General features: G+C 45.7%; 1 protein-coding gene across 4 annotated transcripts in view; it reads right to left on the bottom strand.

Moving 5' to 3' along the window:
- Positions 1-1,431: 1,431 nt before the first annotated feature.
- The window catches only part of GLI2 (GLI family zinc finger 2), a 149,168-nt gene continuing 132,312 nt past the window's right edge, over positions 1,432-18,287 (bottom strand). For all 4 annotated transcript variants that reach the window (XM_069861399.1, XM_069861401.1, XM_069861400.1 and 1 more), the window contains 4 exons: positions 15,128-15,292; positions 11,038-11,319; positions 7,632-7,968; positions 1,432-6,597 (listed from right to left, as the gene is read on the bottom strand). In XM_069861399.1, coding sequence (XP_069717500.1) covers positions 4,244-6,597; positions 7,632-7,968; positions 11,038-11,319; positions 15,128-15,292 — 3,138 coding nt within the window. In that variant the 3' untranslated portion in view covers positions 1,432-4,243. The remainder of the gene's footprint in view (positions 6,598-7,631; positions 7,969-11,037; positions 11,320-15,127; positions 15,293-18,287) is intronic.

Here is an 18,287-nt window from a genome sequence, read left to right as displayed (position 1 = left end):
ACAGGCAGAGTTGTGCCCTGATCGAACTCTAAAGTGAAATACCAGCTAAAAGCTGCATTTGATCTAGATTAGAAACCCACTGTAAGTGTTTGAAGTAAAAAAGCAGTAGGAGCTGTTCTGAGTCTCCAAAGCCTTTTGTCAATAGAAAAGTTCTGAACAATTTCCTTTCAATAACATTACTGCATTTTGTTTAAACATGATTTCTGTAGCTCTTGGACAGTACAGAGGGGTATGATATTTATCCAAAAGATTTGCAGACTAACAGGATCATTAGCACATTAATCAACAACTTGTTCACTGCCTTAACCTCAAACTGTGCTGAGTGACTAGATTGGTGCAAAAGATTCACTGGAGCATGGGATTCAGCTCATCCTGCTGTAGAAGGCATCTAATCTAAGCTGGCTACAGGGGCTCTCTGATCAATTAAGAGAGTGACAGATGTTTTCCAGAAGAAATCCACTCCATCCTGTGTGTCTAATAAGATGCAAGACTAATTCTTTATTGGGATATACCAATCTCTTGCCACTGACTGTGAAGGAACCTTGATGACAGGGTGAGTATTTGTTCCAAACTTACCTGATTCTACCAATCAGCTCAGCAGGGGAGGAAAATAAGGATATCACCTTCAGTTGCTTCTGCATGAAAGTACTTGGTTCATTTGCACCAAGTGCCAACTGCTTTGCTCAAACCCTGACTTTATTCTAAACTCATTGCTGTGCCTGTAAGGGTCACTGACGAAGACCTTCCTCACCCTTCCTTAAAGATCAAGTCCAGTTCACAGCAATCCACCTCTATGATATCAAGTTGAAAATCAGTCTCTTGAGTGGCTGAGCAAACTCTTTTTGTAGTCTAATGAACTCTTCCTCATCAAGGGGCTGGACCAGCCTCTAACTGAATCATGACTGACTTATCTATTGTTCACCCTATCATTTCTTCCCATCATACACACAGTGGATAAATTAACTTCTCCTTTCTCCAACCCCAAATTTCAACAAGTTGCCATCATGGCCCCTCATGACTCTGCTGATTTGTCCTACTTCTGTTGCCTTTTGGACACTAACCAAGACGGTTGATGAGCCATTTTGCCATGAGTCTTCTGATGCCAAAATTGCCAAATTTCTCCAGTGCTTGCTTTGAGCCGTTCTCCTATGCTGTCCCTACTGCAATGTCGTCCTTCTTGAAATCACCTCTGCCAAGAGGCCAGTGAAAGACACTTGCGCAGGAAGCTCTTTAAGGCAAGACCATTGCACATGTGTAGAGTGAGTCACACCAGACCCATCTAGCTTCTCAGCAGCTGTTCCTAAGCACAATCGACTGTGTTGGTGTGGCAACAACAGATCAAGACCAACTATTATTAGCAATAAAAAGCAATAACAACAGGCACAAGGTATTATGAAAAAAAAATTACTTTTTAATGTACAAAATGTTTATGTACAGGTTCAGCATGTTACCTCCGTATGATGTAGAAAACAGCTAAAAATGTTCTTAAGATATAAATTTGACAGAACAAATCACCTACAGTACTTTTAGTTATGATATCTTCTATACATAATATATACAGTGCTGGAATGGTTATTATAATACTTTTTCAGTAAATGAAGGAAGACCACCACTGGAAAGTCTGACAAATCTCAAGTCATTGGAGATTTGGGTTTGCTTTTTTATTTGTTTTTTTTTTTGCTATTGAGATACCTGTGAAGAGTTACTCTAGCCACTATTGCCCTCCGCAGCTATTGAAAAAATCAGATTAGCAGTTGAAGGACACATGAAGGCCTGATCCATCTCAGCACAAGGGATGCCCAGTTGTACTCCAAGCATCCAGGACACCATACAATGTCCCAAAATATGTACTGCCCTCTTTTCATAAATGCAAAGGCAAGGTCAAGGTCAGTAACTGCAGGAGAATATATACAGCGGACTATAAAACAATCCCTTTGAACACGTTTCATGGGAGACACAAATAAACACCCAGACACCTTGCTTAGCTTTCCTGTCCTCAAGCACCCTGGACATCAGCAGGAGTCACTGGGTCTTCAGAGGGTGAAGGGTGGGGTTGCAAGCATCCTGTGTGCACCCTCTGCATTCAGGATGAAGACGGGGCAGATCTCAGGACACTGAAAAGCACCTCCCTGCACCAGCCACACCAAGGGCTACCTGGCAGCAGGGCTGTCCCAACCCACCACTGCCAACCATGGCTGCTGGCATATCTGATATTGCAAAGCTTGCCTGGACGTGGCATTCATGTCGGCCTCTGGGAACAGCACGCCACCATTTTGTGCAAAAAGAAAGCAGAAACACCAGAAAGCACCTTTCTAGAGCCATCCCTGTCCCATGCAGGGGATGGACCTGGATGCAAGTGAGAATAGGAGGGGAAGAGAGGAGATGGGAGGGAGGAAGTGAAGCTCTGCAGATGCTTGTCAGGTCAAAAACTGTTAGAATCTGGCCCGGAGGGGATGTTGCACTTGTCCCCTGCAGTTCAACACACTGGGTACAAAGTATCTGATGCTATGAGAGCCAGATGAGGAGAGCTGTCCTTATCCAACACAGTCAGAAGTTAAGCAATGCCTCTTGCCCAAGTACATGCACTGCACCACTTCTACCCTTTTTGTGTAATGACAGTAAAAATAAGTAATGCAACTAAGATTGACTTCAATGCCAGGTGGAACTGGCCTGAAAACAGCTGATCGTTATCAAAACCAGTTATATTTGGTGGAGGATTTGGCTTTGGGAAGCCCTGCTCTTCCATAATCTCTTCCAAAATGACATTTCCAAGAGGTTCTCACAGACCAAGCTACTACTTTGACTTAAATACCTGTTTTTAGAATACCCAGCCTACACTGCAGACTGCAGGTGCAGTGCTAAACTGAACCAGGCTAAGCACAAAGAGTAGCTGTATACTGTACCACAAAGCACTAGACAAAATAACGCCTGGGTTGTCCACCGTATATTTTTTGGATACAGCAGCTCTTTTCATGCTGTTCAGAGCCATGGGACATGTTAATGCAGAACTGGGTGCATGCCAACAAGCCTCCTTGCAGGGCAGGTGTATTAGCTCATGTTTGGCCTTGCATCAGCACAACTCCACACCTGTTGTGTGCACAGAGCCCTGCATGGAGTATTCTACACAGACAAACCCTGGCCAGATAAATCAGCTCCCACAACACCGCCACAGTGCAGACGGGGCTGAAACAATCACAAAACTCTCTCCATCACCATCACTTTTATATGCGAGCACCTTAGCATGGAAAACCCAAAAGAAAGCGAAGCTGGTGCAAAGCCGCGCAGGGAAATGATAATTCGCGCTTCAGAAACCTGACATTAAAGATGCATGTGGGGCCCTCGCAGAAAGTCACTGCGCTCAGAGGGCGCATAGTTATGCGTGTGTCAGTCTGCACGCTGGAGCCTTCCTGCCACGGGGGATTATTTCCCAGTGATTGTTGTTCCCAGGCCTCTGCTGCACTCTTCACATGATATAAACCACGTTGTAAACACATCAGATCAAAGTGTGCATTCACCTTTTATGTGTCTCATCAATGTGTCTTTCCAATGTTTTCTTAGAAACACCACTATGTTTTTTTAAATGTACATTTTATATACGCTTCTGGCAATACACTATATTTGATTTTTAAAGGAAGAAAGGCCTTGGCTACTTAACACGAAAGCATGGTAAGGCACTTTGCTGAGAAGCCATTTGAAATCAATGCTCTTTGCAAGATACAAAGGTATTTATGGTATAAAACAATACTGCTGGCAGAGGGCTTGTTTGGAGATGTAACTAAACCCTACTCTCCTCAGAGCAGAGTACATACTATGGCTTTAATTCTGATCAAAACCACATCCTTCCATTTTTTTCTGGGGCGGGTTAAAAATGGAATTTTTCGTGAATGTAACTGACAAAAACTGATGGGGATTATTATCTACAGGGCTGCCAAGGAGGGAGGGTTTCATCTCTAACCACACTCATGCAGTCTCCTGGCTTGGTGATGATATTGCTCAGTGCTCTGGGAAACCCAAGCCAAAAAATAACACTAGAGGTGCAGCCCTGTGGTGCTGAACTGCCTGGATATAGTTTACATAATTCTGTACAGAGACTTTTTCAAATTTTCATTTTGAACCCCTTTAATGTATTTAATACTTATAAAAAAAATCTACTCTATTGAAACAGATTATTTTTGTAAAGCACATTCATAAAACTGCTTCATGCACAGCCTCCTGGATAGAGCTAAGGCCTTGTGCTTTACTGTTATGACATCATGTTTAGAAATTTACTCTCTTCCGCCAGCGTGGTTAGCATGGAGCTCATATCACCTATTGCCATATTGCTTATTCCTGTGGGTATGGTGGGCAGTGTCAGAGAGTTTCGTGGAGTCGTCAGGCGAGAGGAGTTCTGGGAGAGGTTCTGCAGAATGCTGGGGCTCAGGGTTCCTGACATCAGGCTGGAATGGTCCCCATCATCCATGATGGCATCAAAATCTATCTGGGGTGGCTCAAGACCTTGTGAGTCCACTGTGCTGGACACCTGGTTTGTGCCCGGGGAAGGCAGGGTGGCCGGCTTGCTGTTCAGCGCACACTGCTGCTGTCTGACCCGGCAGTCTGTGTGATTATCGAAGCTGCTGTTCTGTTCATACATGTGGATTTGACCATAATAGCACATCAAATTGTTTTCCCTTGTGCCGTCCACACACTGCTGGCCCGGTGCCGCCAACATGTCGCTGGTTCTTTTATGGGCAGCCTCCGCTGCCTCCTGGCCCGGGCTGATGGTGTTTATAGGGTGGGGAGTTCTCATGTAGCCCAGCTGCTGAACAGTGCGGAGGCCTCGGGATCTGCTGGCTGGGCTCGGCTCAGGTGGAGGACGAGGCTGGACCATGCCGGGCTGATACGCCTGCGTGGCTGAACCCATCATGCTCTGCTGAGGCTCAAAGCTGGGCTGGTTGGAGGTCATGACGGGCTGATGAAAGGCCTCCTGAGCCATGGGGAAGTTCAGGTGGGTCTGCTGAGATGAGTAGTTCTGCTGACTCGGTTCTGGCATGACCTGGCCCAGCATCGTGCGCTCGCTGTTGCTGCCAGTCATTAAAAACTGGCCAGTCGCCATGTCCATTTGGTGGGAGTGAAGGTGTTGTCCAGATTTGGCTGCCATGCTGCTACAAGAAGGAGACATCTGATTTGGGTTGCTGCTGATTGCACTAGGGCTCAGCATCTGATGAGGTTGGTTATATCCTGCGTGCAAGCCCAGATCAGGGTTCACACCAGGGCCTAGATTCACAGACTGCTGCCGCAGCTGCATACAGTTTAGCCTCTGCCCATCCATGCCCACATTTCTTTGCATAAAGCTCTGCTGTGGTACATTCATGCTGTTTTCTGGCAGCTGCATCTGCTGCTGGTTGTAGGTCTGGTACTGACCAAAGTTCTGCTTCTGCTGGACCACTGCTAAATTCCCTTGAGAAAACTGCTGCTTTGACTGATTGGACATGATATCAACCGTTCCCGAGCTGACTTCATTCCACTGGACAGGCATGTTATTTTTATTCATGTCTGAGGAAGCATCAAAGCTCATGGGACACTCTGCCATCATGGGCCCCAATTGGCTCATGCTTGTCTCAGCCACTGCCATCCTACGCTGGCCGGGCACGGCTGGAGGCTGCAGCTTTCCATTTCCCTGGAAGCTCTGCATCTCGTTGCTGTACCCCATGGAAGTACTTTCAGCTACCGTCCTGTTGCTCTGGGATTTGATGTACTGCACCACATCGTCCGGCAACACGATGTCATCGTCTCCGATGGGCGCCTCTGCCTCCCCAGACATGGCTTCCATGGCAATATTTTCACTGATGCTCAGTGGCTGGGGTGAGTAGGTGGGCCGCAGAAGGCTCCCATCAGAGCGACCATAGTTCTGAGGGCCAAAATTCCTCCTGTCCATGGGGTGCGGAGAATGGAAGGGGTTCATGCTGTTGGTGCTGTTGAAGCGGTGAACTCGTGGGAGGGCCTGGGGGTCTCCAGCAGGTCTCCTCACCGGGTCGCTTGCTCGCCTCGTGCAGTTGCCTGGCACCTCATGGGGAAACGCTGCAGTTGATGGGTAGCCATAGGTGTTACCATCACTGCAACGCCTGGGACCTGGCGGGAGTCGGATGGAGGGCAAGGTGGGGTCTGGCCCATCCATAAGTGAGATCCTGTTCTTCAGGGTCATCCTCTCCATATTTGGCAGGGGAGTTGGAGGAGGCCCCCCAGTGGCAGCAGCGTACTTGGCTTTCAGCCTGTAGTGCTGAGCTGGTGTGAGGTTCAGCAGACCTGGCATTCCACTGCACTGGCTCGCCTCGCTCGAGCGACGGGAGGCATCTGTTGAAATTGGGTCATAGGAGTCGGCAGAGCTTGTGTTATTGGGACGGTGCCCAAGCTGTGAAGCCTCGCTGGAACGGCGGCTGGAGAAGTATGGGGAGATCCCTGACGATCTGCGGCTGACAGTGTAGGCAGAGCTGATGGTGCTTGTTGTACTGTCACGGCGCTCATTGAGTTGGTTCAGCATGGTAACCTCATTGACAGACAGCTCCATTATTCTGGGATTAGGCAGAGTAGCAGAACCACCACTATTTTCTAGAACAGAGCCTAGGAGAAAGGTTGCAGGGAAGGAAAAGGTTTGGTTAGCCGAGAAATTCCACTTGGTAGTGTTCTTGATGCCATAACACAGACACAGAAAGCCATCCCCAAATATTTCACAGGAATGATAGTGAATTTTACTTTTTGTCAGTGAATTCAAAGCTTCATCGCCAGCTCTATGTCCATACACAAAAAGCAAGAAGGCTAAGGAGAAAAGACAAGAACTCCCTGCTGCAAAGTCTTTGCAATGTGTTCCCTGATGATGCTCAGCTGCTAAGGAAGTGCCACCACATAGGCTTCTCTGAAGAGTAAAATTGTAGTACTGGTATGAACAGTGTCATGGGGACAGCACAATAGCTACAACTACAGCTGCTCACTGAGACAGGTGCACAGCAGGCAGGGGGAGAAAGCTGACAGCCCAAAAGTTGACACTCAAAGGCTCTTCCCAGAGTAAACCAATAGCTCCAATATGCTAAGCCCTGAGGTTTAGTACTAGCCAGGGCCTATGCCTTGTGACTTCTTGGTGAAGCTAGAGGAGCACTGTAGGGATCATAAAGATGCCTTTATCAGGAATTCCCAGCCAGTAGGAAACTAGCATATGAAGCTGTAGGCAATAGCCAGGAGCTCTTTAAGTGACAAAAGGCCTGTCAGAGCAAGATGTGGGATGAAGGGCTTGTTTGGATTACTGCTGTTCTCCAACAGTCTCCCAGGAGGCACATTAGCCCTTGGGGAACTGTTACTGCTGGAACAAAGCCAAGCAGTCCTCCGGCTGCCGCTGGGACAGTAAGGACATCTGTGGCTGAGTCCTGGGCAAGCCCAGAAAGAAGAACACCAACACCTCTGTCTTCTTTCATAGCACTGAGAAGCTGGGTTTCTGTGGCACATAACCAGATGGCTGTGTTTACACCCAACCTCTCCCGTCCAGCAAGGGCTGAATCAGAGGCAATGAGAAATAATCCTCCTCAAGGGCAGACTCTTAGTTATGAAACCAGAGCCAAAATCTGGAGGGTTCCTATAGGACATGGTCCAGGACCAGAGCTTACCACTTCCTGAGATGGGAGGCAGCTTGGTGTTTCTGGCTTGTGGAGCTGGGTTCACCCATGAGCAGGAATCTTTAACTGTCTTCAGTTTCTCTTTCTTGAGCTGTTCAAGTCGTTGCATTGTCGTCATGTGTTTCCTTAGCTGCAGGCTGACTGTTGAATTACCAGATGAGACTGTTGAGTCCACAACAGGAGCGTTGTCATCCAATGCTGTCAGATCTCCCAGACTTCCCCCACTATGCATGTTCATTTCTACTCCACTGTCGTTGTTGTTGGTGCTGCCAAGGGGTGACGGCTCACTGCTGCACGATGACTGGCCACCAGGACTGGACTGACACATCTTGAGGAAGGAAAAGCGAAGGAGTTAGGCAGGTGGAGATATGGATGGGAAGAAACTAGGAGCCAACAGCCCCAGCAGATTCCAGATGTTTGGCACTTTCTTGTTACCCTTCCCTGCTGCAGGATCTCAGCTCTACCAGAGGGCAGGGGCACCTTCCTTGGGGAAGGAGGGCAGGGCAGCACCCCACAGCAGTAAAATCTATGGTGGGTTCAGGTGGACGATGTAAAGAAACCAAATGCTGCTTTGCCAAAAGTTTAAGGGTAGATGCTTCTCGAAGAAAAGCAGTATGTTACCTGATTGTGCAACGTATATTGCAGCAAGCACTGGCATATCTAATACAGGATCAAGGCCTGAGTATTTCAGACACAACGTATTTCTGTCTTTAAAATACCTTAACATATAATTAGGTTAGCTGACAAACCTTCCCAGCCAGATAAAAACCTGGTTCACTATTTGCCAACTCCCACTTGCAGATAAGGCAGATACGCACCATAAATATTTATCTTATTTACATTAGGAATTACATATTGAATAGTTTATTTGCAGCAGACACTAAACGGTCTGAACTTGCTCTGAGGTAGCTTTTGCTGTACCAGACAGGATGCTTGGCCTCTCTGCTTGCGGCCAATGCTCCAGCAAAAAAATGGGAGTGCTGGAAAGGCAACATACTTTGCTCTAGGCAAAGGAGGGAGTGCAGGGTGATTCAGTGTTTCACTTTGCTCCTAGCAGCCCTCATGGGCAGGGCCAACTGGCTCTGGTGGCCTCATAGCCCTTCCATTAGGATGGTAGTGATTTCAATCCCAGAATTTAATGGCAAGATGTGATGCTGGGAGTAAGGTGGCAAAGGGGATCCCTGGGCAGTCATTTTGTCCTCCCCTTTTCTGCACTCAAGCAAATACCCTCTTCCCACTGCTCCACACCCCTCCACCTCTTCCCAGCTGAAGACATGAGGTCTGAAGGAGACCTTGTGTTATAGAGCTATGTTAATAGAATGGGCTTCTTTGCTCACCTTAGTACCGACTGTCCTTAGGAAGGTAGAGTAAGGAAAAGTAAGTGGGAATAAAGAACAGGTTGTTAGGACAAAGACAGCATTAACAGAAAGGACCATGTTAGTAAAAGGAGCAGCAGAGGAGTGCAGAATACAATACAAATTGCCAGCACCACCCACTCTCCTGTACCCCATCTTCCCTGTCATCCCTTTTCAAGGGCCCAGATAAACACACCCACGAGAGACTTCCCGCAGGTCTCTGTGGGTTTGGGATTAGACCCAAAGCTGGGTCAAAATAAGACTCCTGAGTGATGGGAACCAGTGAAGCATCTCAACCCTCCCACCGCCCTGACCTCAATCAGGAAACAGGATTTGGACATGGGCCTGCCAGGTCAGATGCTGCCCATTGGAAGTGAAGTACGCAGTGCTGGACAGGGAGAGCAGAGAGAACATTTGATTGTGCAGCTTGGCTGCAGCCCTGGGAGCACACAGCCCTAGGAAAACAAACCCACACCTTCGGGATAAACGGGGTGGGGAGCTGTGATTGTGTCCATGTTTTCACAGGAAAAAAAGAAAAACACATGGAGGAAGACTATGGGAGAGAGGTCATTCTTTCCAGGGGTTCTCACACTCAGTATTTGTAACCCAATACAGAGCCTCATCACAGTAAAACTGTTTCTTTCGTCAGTTAGAGACACTATGGATGTGATAATATTCTATACCTTCCTAACTGAACACTGCTAATTAGTAATTTCTCCAACAACAGATCCCTTAACATTTTTTTTGGAAAATCTTTGTAGCTCCAGGGTGTGTTGTTTCATAGGAATAGCAAACTTAGCTGGGATTTAAATCAAGAAAATATGTATTTTGGACCCCAAAGTAATTTTAGGTCTAGTAGAGATCTGGAGACTGTGAACATTCTCCTTTGCTGGTGAAGGTCTTTTCTGCTGTAACTAGCCCAAACTCTGCTCCCCTCTGAACTGGTTCAGCAGACCAGAACTTTGGGTACAAAGGTGAAGAGAAGCATCAAAAGGCAAAAGCGACCCATGTGTTGCAATGCTCCATCTCCCCATCAGCAGCAGTGTGCTCAAGAGCAGGTGGGCTCCCTGCATGGGATGGAAGAGGCTTGAATATGATTGGGCGCATCACTGTACACAGCTCATTAGCACCATTGACCATGCTACAGCCCACTGTGGAGCTGTGGAGCTGCTGTAACAGCCAGAAGGCTGGTAAATAGTCTTTGCTTCAGCTGGTGGCCACTCATGTGCCTGTAAAGCATGATCATGGTTGACTGCAAGCCCATACTGTGTGGGAAACAGCCTTGTTCCCATGCTTATTTCTGGTTTCACTCCTCTGTCCCATCATCCCACTACAATTTTCTGTGGCAGCCGGGAGTTGTGTATTGAACTCACATACTCCTGAGCAATTTGCTCTTGACAACCTTGCTTGAGCCAGGAGGTTGGACTAGATGATCTCAAGAGGTCCCTGCCAGCCCCAGCAATTCTGTGTTTCTGTGTATGGTGGACGAGACGGAGGAATTGAAATTGCTTTAAGGTGCCAAACAAAAATAAAACAGCTACTTTTATCCCCACTGGATTCATCAGACAGGCCACAACAGAGTTGTGCCAACGCAACTGCTGTGCAGTAGCAGCCTGGAAAGAAAAGTAGTGAAAGGTGCAGGGAGGAGGAAAAAAGGGACTGCTTAAGCCAGGACTTCAAGAAGTGTTAATCAGTCTGTGCCCTATGGTTGTTGCTCAATTCAAATTGATGATGTATGTAAAGCTCATTTATCCACAACACTCTTGACTTTTACCTGCTTGCACAGCAGTAGGAGGTCAAGCTCAACAGTGGGCATCACATGGCCCCCATGACTATGAGCATTTGAGATGCTGGGTCTAAAGCTGTAAAATATAAGGAACTCTGCCCTGACCTGCAGTTTCACCTCCAGACTTGAACTCTAGGGTGTTGACAGGTGAAGGGCAACTGCCTGGAGAGGTAAATGGCATGCAAAGGCTTCATGCCCCCATTGTATTGCAGAAATTAGGGGCTACATCACTTCTGCTCAGAGCAACTGCTCTTACCACAGAATTCTCCGTTTTTATCGTTTTGACTTGTAAGCAATCCTCTGTGTTCCTTGTAGTGCTGTTGGCTTCAGGGCTTTCCTCTGAAACTTTGCTGCTCTGCTTGGCGCTTGCCTCATTGTCCCCATTTTCCTTGAGTGGAGGTGGTCTTGGGTGAACATCGTTGCGCTGCTTCTTTGTGACATGGGCATCAGGCCCGTGCACTGTCTTGACGTGTTTCCTGAGGGAACTAGGATCTGTGTATCTCTTCGTGCAGCCAGGGATTTTACAGACATAGGGTTTCTGTCAATACAAGCAAATCTTGTGTTATATTTAGAACAAGCCCAGATATTCCAGGTACATTGTATGGGCCAAGAAAATACAATAAGCATAGCAGTTAGCAGCAGCAAACTGTGGAGCATCTGCTCCACAGGATCTCCAGGATGTGATATATGAGCTGCTGCTGATCCACACAGACCTGGCCAGTCATTTGATGTTGGCTAAACCCCTTGTTTTCAGTTGCTGGATTAAAAGACAGCTAAGAATTCATGAAATACTTTCCTAATATTACTTACCCACGTATGTATTTGCTTGGGTGGCCACAGGAATGTTTCCTGATTACGAATGGGAGGGAGGTAATGTAAGGGACTGGCCATAACACATTCTCTCTGCTAAGGTGGGGTCTACACCAAGAAAATGTCTGAGACCTTCTGGTGGATGGAATTCCAGCAAAACCAAGACAGACTAGATTCACCCTACCCAATCTATCATACTACTCCAGCACCTGTCACCTTGAAAACTGTTATTGTGCAAAACAAACCACAGGCATGCAATGTTTTTGTCAGACGATAGCACTCTAGTCCTGAATTCATGAATCATTGATTGCCACAGGAAAACAAGACTGAAGCCATGCTTCTGAAAACAGAAGTCAGCAGATACTTTTCTTCTTTTAACTTTTTTTTTTTTATTGAGTTTCCAATTCCGAAGTGTATTAGCACCACAGTTGTTTGAGCTGCTGCTGCTGTGCTGGAAGCTCTGAACTCATCAGAAATTCCACTTTCAGCCTCACAGCTACTCTAAATATTTTTCTGTCAACGCATTGGGATAGATCTATGAAAAAAAACCAGATAAATGTTGTTTGAAGACTACCCAAAATGACCAGTCCTATTAATTTTTTTATCTGTTTTACAATTTTGTCCAGAACCTCGAATGAAAAAATAGAAAGGAGCATATATTTTTTGCAGGAAGCCAGCATCATCACATGAAAAACACAGAAAGTCTGGGTTTTATTCAAAAACATGCTTCCTGACTGATCTTGGCATATCACTTGAACAAACTAAATCCCCCCAACACCCCACTGAGGTAAATATTTAATATATTTTAAAGCTGGGTAAACCAAAGCATAAAAAGTAAAATAGTTTGTTTATAAATGCCAAGCAACCTTTTGGATGAAACATTATAGAAATATTATTGCTGCTATTAAAACCTTTTCTAAAGAACAGAAACCTCACTACACATGCTAGAAACCCCTGCGTTAAAGAGTTCAAGGACTTTTTATAGAGTACCTTTAGGTCTGATAGTTCTGATTTTTCACACACCAGTAATAGAGTAACATGATTGCTGTTGCTTGAACAGCAGGCACTCCAGCTAAAGGGGTACAACCATCCTCTTCATCAGGCAAACCTCCTGCAACTGATCTGAGCACAATTCCTAAAGCAGTGTATTGTCCTAGTGAAGTCAACAACTCAGATATCTCGGATGCCTCCCATACACATACAGCATGATTCTCCTTAGAGTCAGAGAACTGGAGACCTCCAGAACTCAGAAGCATTGAATTTATGCGTTTTACCCTTGTTCAGCTTAAAGTGGAGAAAATGTCACACTGAGCTTTTGGCTGGCTGTGGACACGTGCCACTCCTTGTGTATGCACAGGATGAAAGCCCTTTTCCCAGGAGTAACTTTGAAGGTATCCCCTAAAAGGATTCAAATAGGCAGCGAAAGTTTAATTTTAAATAGTGCATGTGACATTTCAACAATTAAACATGAGCCAGTGCAGTAATATATCCCCAGCCTTGAACTTCAGCATGTTTGGACCATACCCCTATATCCTGTCACACAATGATGGTGACAAATACAAGGAATCTGGAACTTTCCCAACAGAAGAGACATGGATGACTAGCTCTGAAACTGTGGTGTATCCGAAGTAAACACTGCAAGCAGAGGAAAATATTCAGTAGGTGGCTAGGAACCACAAAAGAGTTACCAGCGGGTAATAGGAAATATTCACAGCCATGAACGTCTGGTTCGCATCCATGTGGATGCACATTCTTGCACAATGGGAACCCAAAGGAGCAGACCTTCAAGTCTGTCCAAGCTCTGCTCAGATGAAGGGAGGAGTCATTCCAGAGCCAGAGCAGCTCCTGATCTGGATCACTTGGGAAACTGAACCCACCAAAGAAATGACATTTAATACTAAAGCCAAAATTCCACAGGTAGGAGCAGAGAACACTGTCCAGGCCAACAAAAGACGAGACTCTGGCCTGCCTAGGAGGGATCCTGGAAAACCTCCAGGGATCTGAGCTCCATTGATTTACGGACAAAAAGTTGCTCACATACTGTCTCAGTGTGCACAAACTGGGCAGAGTCTGCATCCAGGACTGAAAGCTGTATCAGCAGTCCTCATCCATGCACATCAGAATCCTTAGTGATGAAAGAGAGACACAAAACTGATTTAAGGATAGGAAGAAATGTTGCAGTAATGGGAATCTTCAGTGGCTTGATTGACTTACTTCGCTTATGAGAGAGCAGATGGAAAGTGACTTCATATCGCAGTGTCAGGGGTAGGAAATAGCAACAACAAAAGAGACATTGGATCTAGCACTGGAGGAAGACAGCGAAGGCACCCAAAGCTGAAACCAAGCAATTTCTAATAAGTGAAACATGAGACTGAATCATAACTGCATACCTTTCAGGGGAAGAAGCTTTGATAGTATGTAAATGATGGCTTAGTCAAAGACCAGCTACTGGGAAGGCAGGTTGTTCAGCAGACAAGAGGTTGCATGTCTTGTTGACGTCAAGGTCTGTGTAGCCTTAAACCAACACCATACTGCCCACTGCAGTACAGATATGGGTTAATTTTAACCTGTGTCCTGCTGGGAAAGTGGCTCACTGGTCAAGTACAATCCTGACATTTGGTCATATCCAAACCAATTCAAGTAACACTGGGATCCAGGTCATTCATTTGGTCTATCTCACAGCACAGAAAGGTATCTGAGACTTTGAGCCCTTATTCTAACTCAGAAAGAAACTCTGAAACCTGCAGAGCTCTGGTTATCACTAACTGATATTATGCCAGAGATAGAAATACTCCCAACAAGCCCTTTGTAGACACAGCATCGCTTTAAAAAGATGTCATCCGTGACAATTGTGTTTCATTCTCCAACAGTCGATATTTAACCATTGAAAATTAGGCTACAGACTGAATTCTTCACAGCTACAAATGGGATGAGAACTTCGGAGTGTTGTTATTGCTTCCCCTGTCAGCTAATTAGCAGTAATAAAAATTTCAGTCGTCGGCAGTGGATGATTGCATCAGACCATCACATGCATTACAATAAAGGCAATTTCCTCTGCTCCCCAAGTACTAATAGTGGATCTTAATTAGCCAAGGTTAACAAAGCATTGCATTGTGCTCTATCATTGTACATCAAACGATGGAGGGAATATTATTTACAGAGAATCAGGATCCAGGGTAACTGTTACACTAGTGCGAGTTGCTCCACAGTAATATTAAGCACCACATGCACAACCATACAATTCTATTTTCTCTATCAAAAATTATAAATTTGGAAAATGCTTTTTTTAATTTCCAGAGCTAATTAAAAAGTTTGCATATTTTAACATCTGTTTATGATTTGAAACATGGCTTTCATAAATATAAAGTTAATGTGGTCTGGCTCTCCAGCAAAATAAATCCCATTAAAAAATAAGAAAAACCTCTCATTACAGTTGGTTTCTTTTTACATGAGTCCAGCGTGTAAAATGTATGTTTATTGTCAGCAAAATTAAAAAAAAAATGCCCTCCGTTGAGCTGCGGTGAACCCAGGCTTACCTCATTGGAATGCGTCCTGTTCTGGTGCTTGGCTCTGTCCGAGGCATTGGAAAAGGCTTTATTGCAGCCCTCGTGTTCACAGACATAGGGTTTTTCTCCAGTGTGGGACCTCAGGTGTGTCTTTAAGTTCTCCAGGCGGGAATAGGCTTTGGAGCAACCCTCAAACTAAAATAAAAAAAACACAGGAGGAGTGATTAATTAACCAGAAAAGTTTGACTTTACTCCTGCCTAAACCCTTCTCATCTGTTTCTCATTCTTTCTTTTTTTTTTTACTTCTCTTTAAAGGGCTTGTGTTTTAGGGAACAACATCCACTTTGTTGGGAGAATTCACAGACTGAGAGTTTCAGCAGTGAGTCATACTTAAGGTGCTGCTCCTTGTTGGGTACCCACCTGACACTTCAACAAGAGGTTCTTTTTTTCCAGCAGGGCTGAACACCCCTCCATTCCTGCCAGGGCTCTCTTAGCCCCCCCTGCCACCCCTCTGCAGCTAATACACTCAGAAACAGAGGCTTTTGCCTTCCAGCCCTGTGAACTGATGGCTTCTTGACAGTTTGACCAGCCTGGAAACTTCACTAGGACCAGTGCTGGAAAGGCAAGACCATTCTCAAGCACACAAGCAAAAATCTAGCAAGCTTTGAAGTTTCCCAAATTACAGCTTGAGTCTACTCTTGGAGGATGCTGTGGTCAGGCTGTCTGACATTACCAGTTTAAAAAAACAAGACTCTCAATCTTGAAGACAGATGGATTTTTGGATGACAAAACAGTCCAAGAACCTTCCTCCTGGAAGGAAACCAGCTGCCCACACAACGAGAAGGAGCAGCTTGAGAGACATGAGACTTCGGGTGATGTAAGTCCTGCCACTCTCCATTCTGGCTGGGCTGGAGACTTGTCCCTGCACCTGCCCTGCCTGCAGCATGGGAGGATTTCACCTCAAACCAAGGAGGCTGCCTTAAATGCTCTTTGACAAAACAAGCGGAAACTTACAAACACTGGAAAAGGTTTTAAGAAATGCAAGGCTTCCTTCTAAATTCTAGCTAAGTGTTGCACTCAGAATTCAGCTGGGAGCATTGAAAAGCCCATGATGCACTTCCTACGAAGCACCTTAAAACGCACGTTAAATTTCAACAAGCAGCCCCTCCTCTTGTAATGTACACAAGCTGTAAGGTGTTGTATTTTAGTCAGACCCCTTAAACGTGTCTACAAGTTCAATTCAGATGTGACAGGACTTCACTGCTACGTTTGAATCTTGAAGAAACTGGTGTCATAGCAGGACAGGTCATGATGCAGCTCAGTCTCTGATTTCCCTGTGGGTAGCTGAGTGATCCCATATGTCCAGAGGGCAGAGGCCAAAGGCAGCTGCATACAATAGCAACAGTACCTGTCACCTTGTGCTCCATGGGCATAGAACACACCTGCACTGCTAAGGAATGAGGTAAACATGCAGCCCGTGAAACCCATAAAGCACGTAGCCACAGGCTGATCCCATACAAATTTATTGTGCTGGAAAAGAAGTAGGGTTAGTTAAGCTTCCCTTTAAGGTCTAGCATAGTAATGGTAGGCATAAGGCAAACTCGCTGCGCTATTTTGAGATATCCAGATCTTGTCAAGAACAGTAGAAGCACCCTGAAAGGGCTGATTCTTTCCACAGCTTTGTTTTGGTGGGATGGATCCTGTTCCCCTTCCTCAGACAGCTTTCATTAGCCCATTTGGCCCATAGAGCATGCCACAACTTTGAGGCAGCACAGTATGTCCCTTTCTTCTTTTCCCTGTGCAAGCAGTCATTTACAACTCAAGTCGCTTACAATTATTCAAATACATCATTCCACTTGATGGAAAACAAAGGGAACTTAGCACAAGGCGATTCATGTATCCATTCTGGTTTTGTTGGATACTGACACAAAAATGCAGCTATTCAGAGCAAAAGTACTGAGGCCACATTTTCAAATAAGAATTTCTCAGCAAAGCAGCCTGTGCATGTTCAAAGCAGTTGTTCCTACTTTCATGTGTGGATTTGATTACATTAGTGGGAGTTCTGGCTGTCAACTTTTAAAACAATCCTTTACTAAATCTCAGGCTGCAACTGGTCTCATCTGTAGCTTTACATTTACCACAAACTTCTTGCCTGAAACAAATGGTGCTTTGAAAAAATCACTGCCAGACGTGGACAAGGAATGCTCTTCCAAAGAAGGGCACTGTCTGCAGAGCTGCCATGTATCCCAGGCAACTGGAAATCAGTGGTACTCCAGTTCAGTGGGAGTTGCTGAGACATATCACACATGGAGGGACTGCAGTTCTCCAGGAGGCAGAGGATGGCTTGACACTGAAACACACCACACATAGCCTTGCCATTGTCCAGTATGATACAAGTGAGACTTGAAAGAGGCAGGATTGTGCAACTGTCTTTTTTTCTGCTCCATTACAGCACTGAAGAGGATGCAGTCCCTGCTGGCTTTTGTCTTCTGAGTTCCTCTACCTGCGAGGGCAGGGCTACACTTTCCTTCACCGCTCACTTTGTAGCATACCATCAATATTCCTTGATAATTTTAAGGAAGATTGGTAAAGCACTAGAACTGGGCAAAATGCTTTGGAAGATTAAAACAAAGGACATGGCCCTGTGCCCTGGGGAGCTTATGCTTTAAATTAAATGAACACAGGGCTGCAAGATTGATAAAGGAGTCATGCAGCAAGGAAATCATATGTATCCTAATATTTGTAAGCAGGATCTGGGGCAGAGCCAGGGAGGGAGCGAGGCTGGAAGTGACTAATGGAGCAGAAGAGGAAGGTATGGAAGGAGGGCTTAGACATTTCCCGGGCAGAAAGAGAGACTTATCTCTGAGTCTCTGGAGAGATGAATGGCATAATGCTGATAGTGGAGCAGGCTGAAAACCTGGCAGGAGGAGAAGGCAGGGAGCAGAGGATATCGAAAGGCAGGGATGGACCTTCAAGAAGAAAAAGGGCTGAAGCATATGTGGAAAGACGTGGCAAACACCTCTCCACTCCTACCAGTTGGCCACAGCCACTAAACTCCACAGGTTGCTTCTCTCCTCAGAGCTCCTCATCAGGGCTCCTCTTCTGCCTCACATCAGCCAGTAGCGTTGTGAGAGACTCCATGCATGAGGGCAGATATGTGATTTAATATCTCAAGGATGATGAGGAAGTG

Source organism: Phaenicophaeus curvirostris, chromosome 7 (genome assembly GCF_032191515.1).
Source record: "Phaenicophaeus curvirostris isolate KB17595 chromosome 7, BPBGC_Pcur_1.0, whole genome shotgun sequence".
Taxonomy (NCBI): Eukaryota; Metazoa; Chordata; class Aves; order Cuculiformes; family Cuculidae; genus Phaenicophaeus; species Phaenicophaeus curvirostris.
This window is presented reverse-complemented; position numbering and strand designations above follow the sequence as displayed.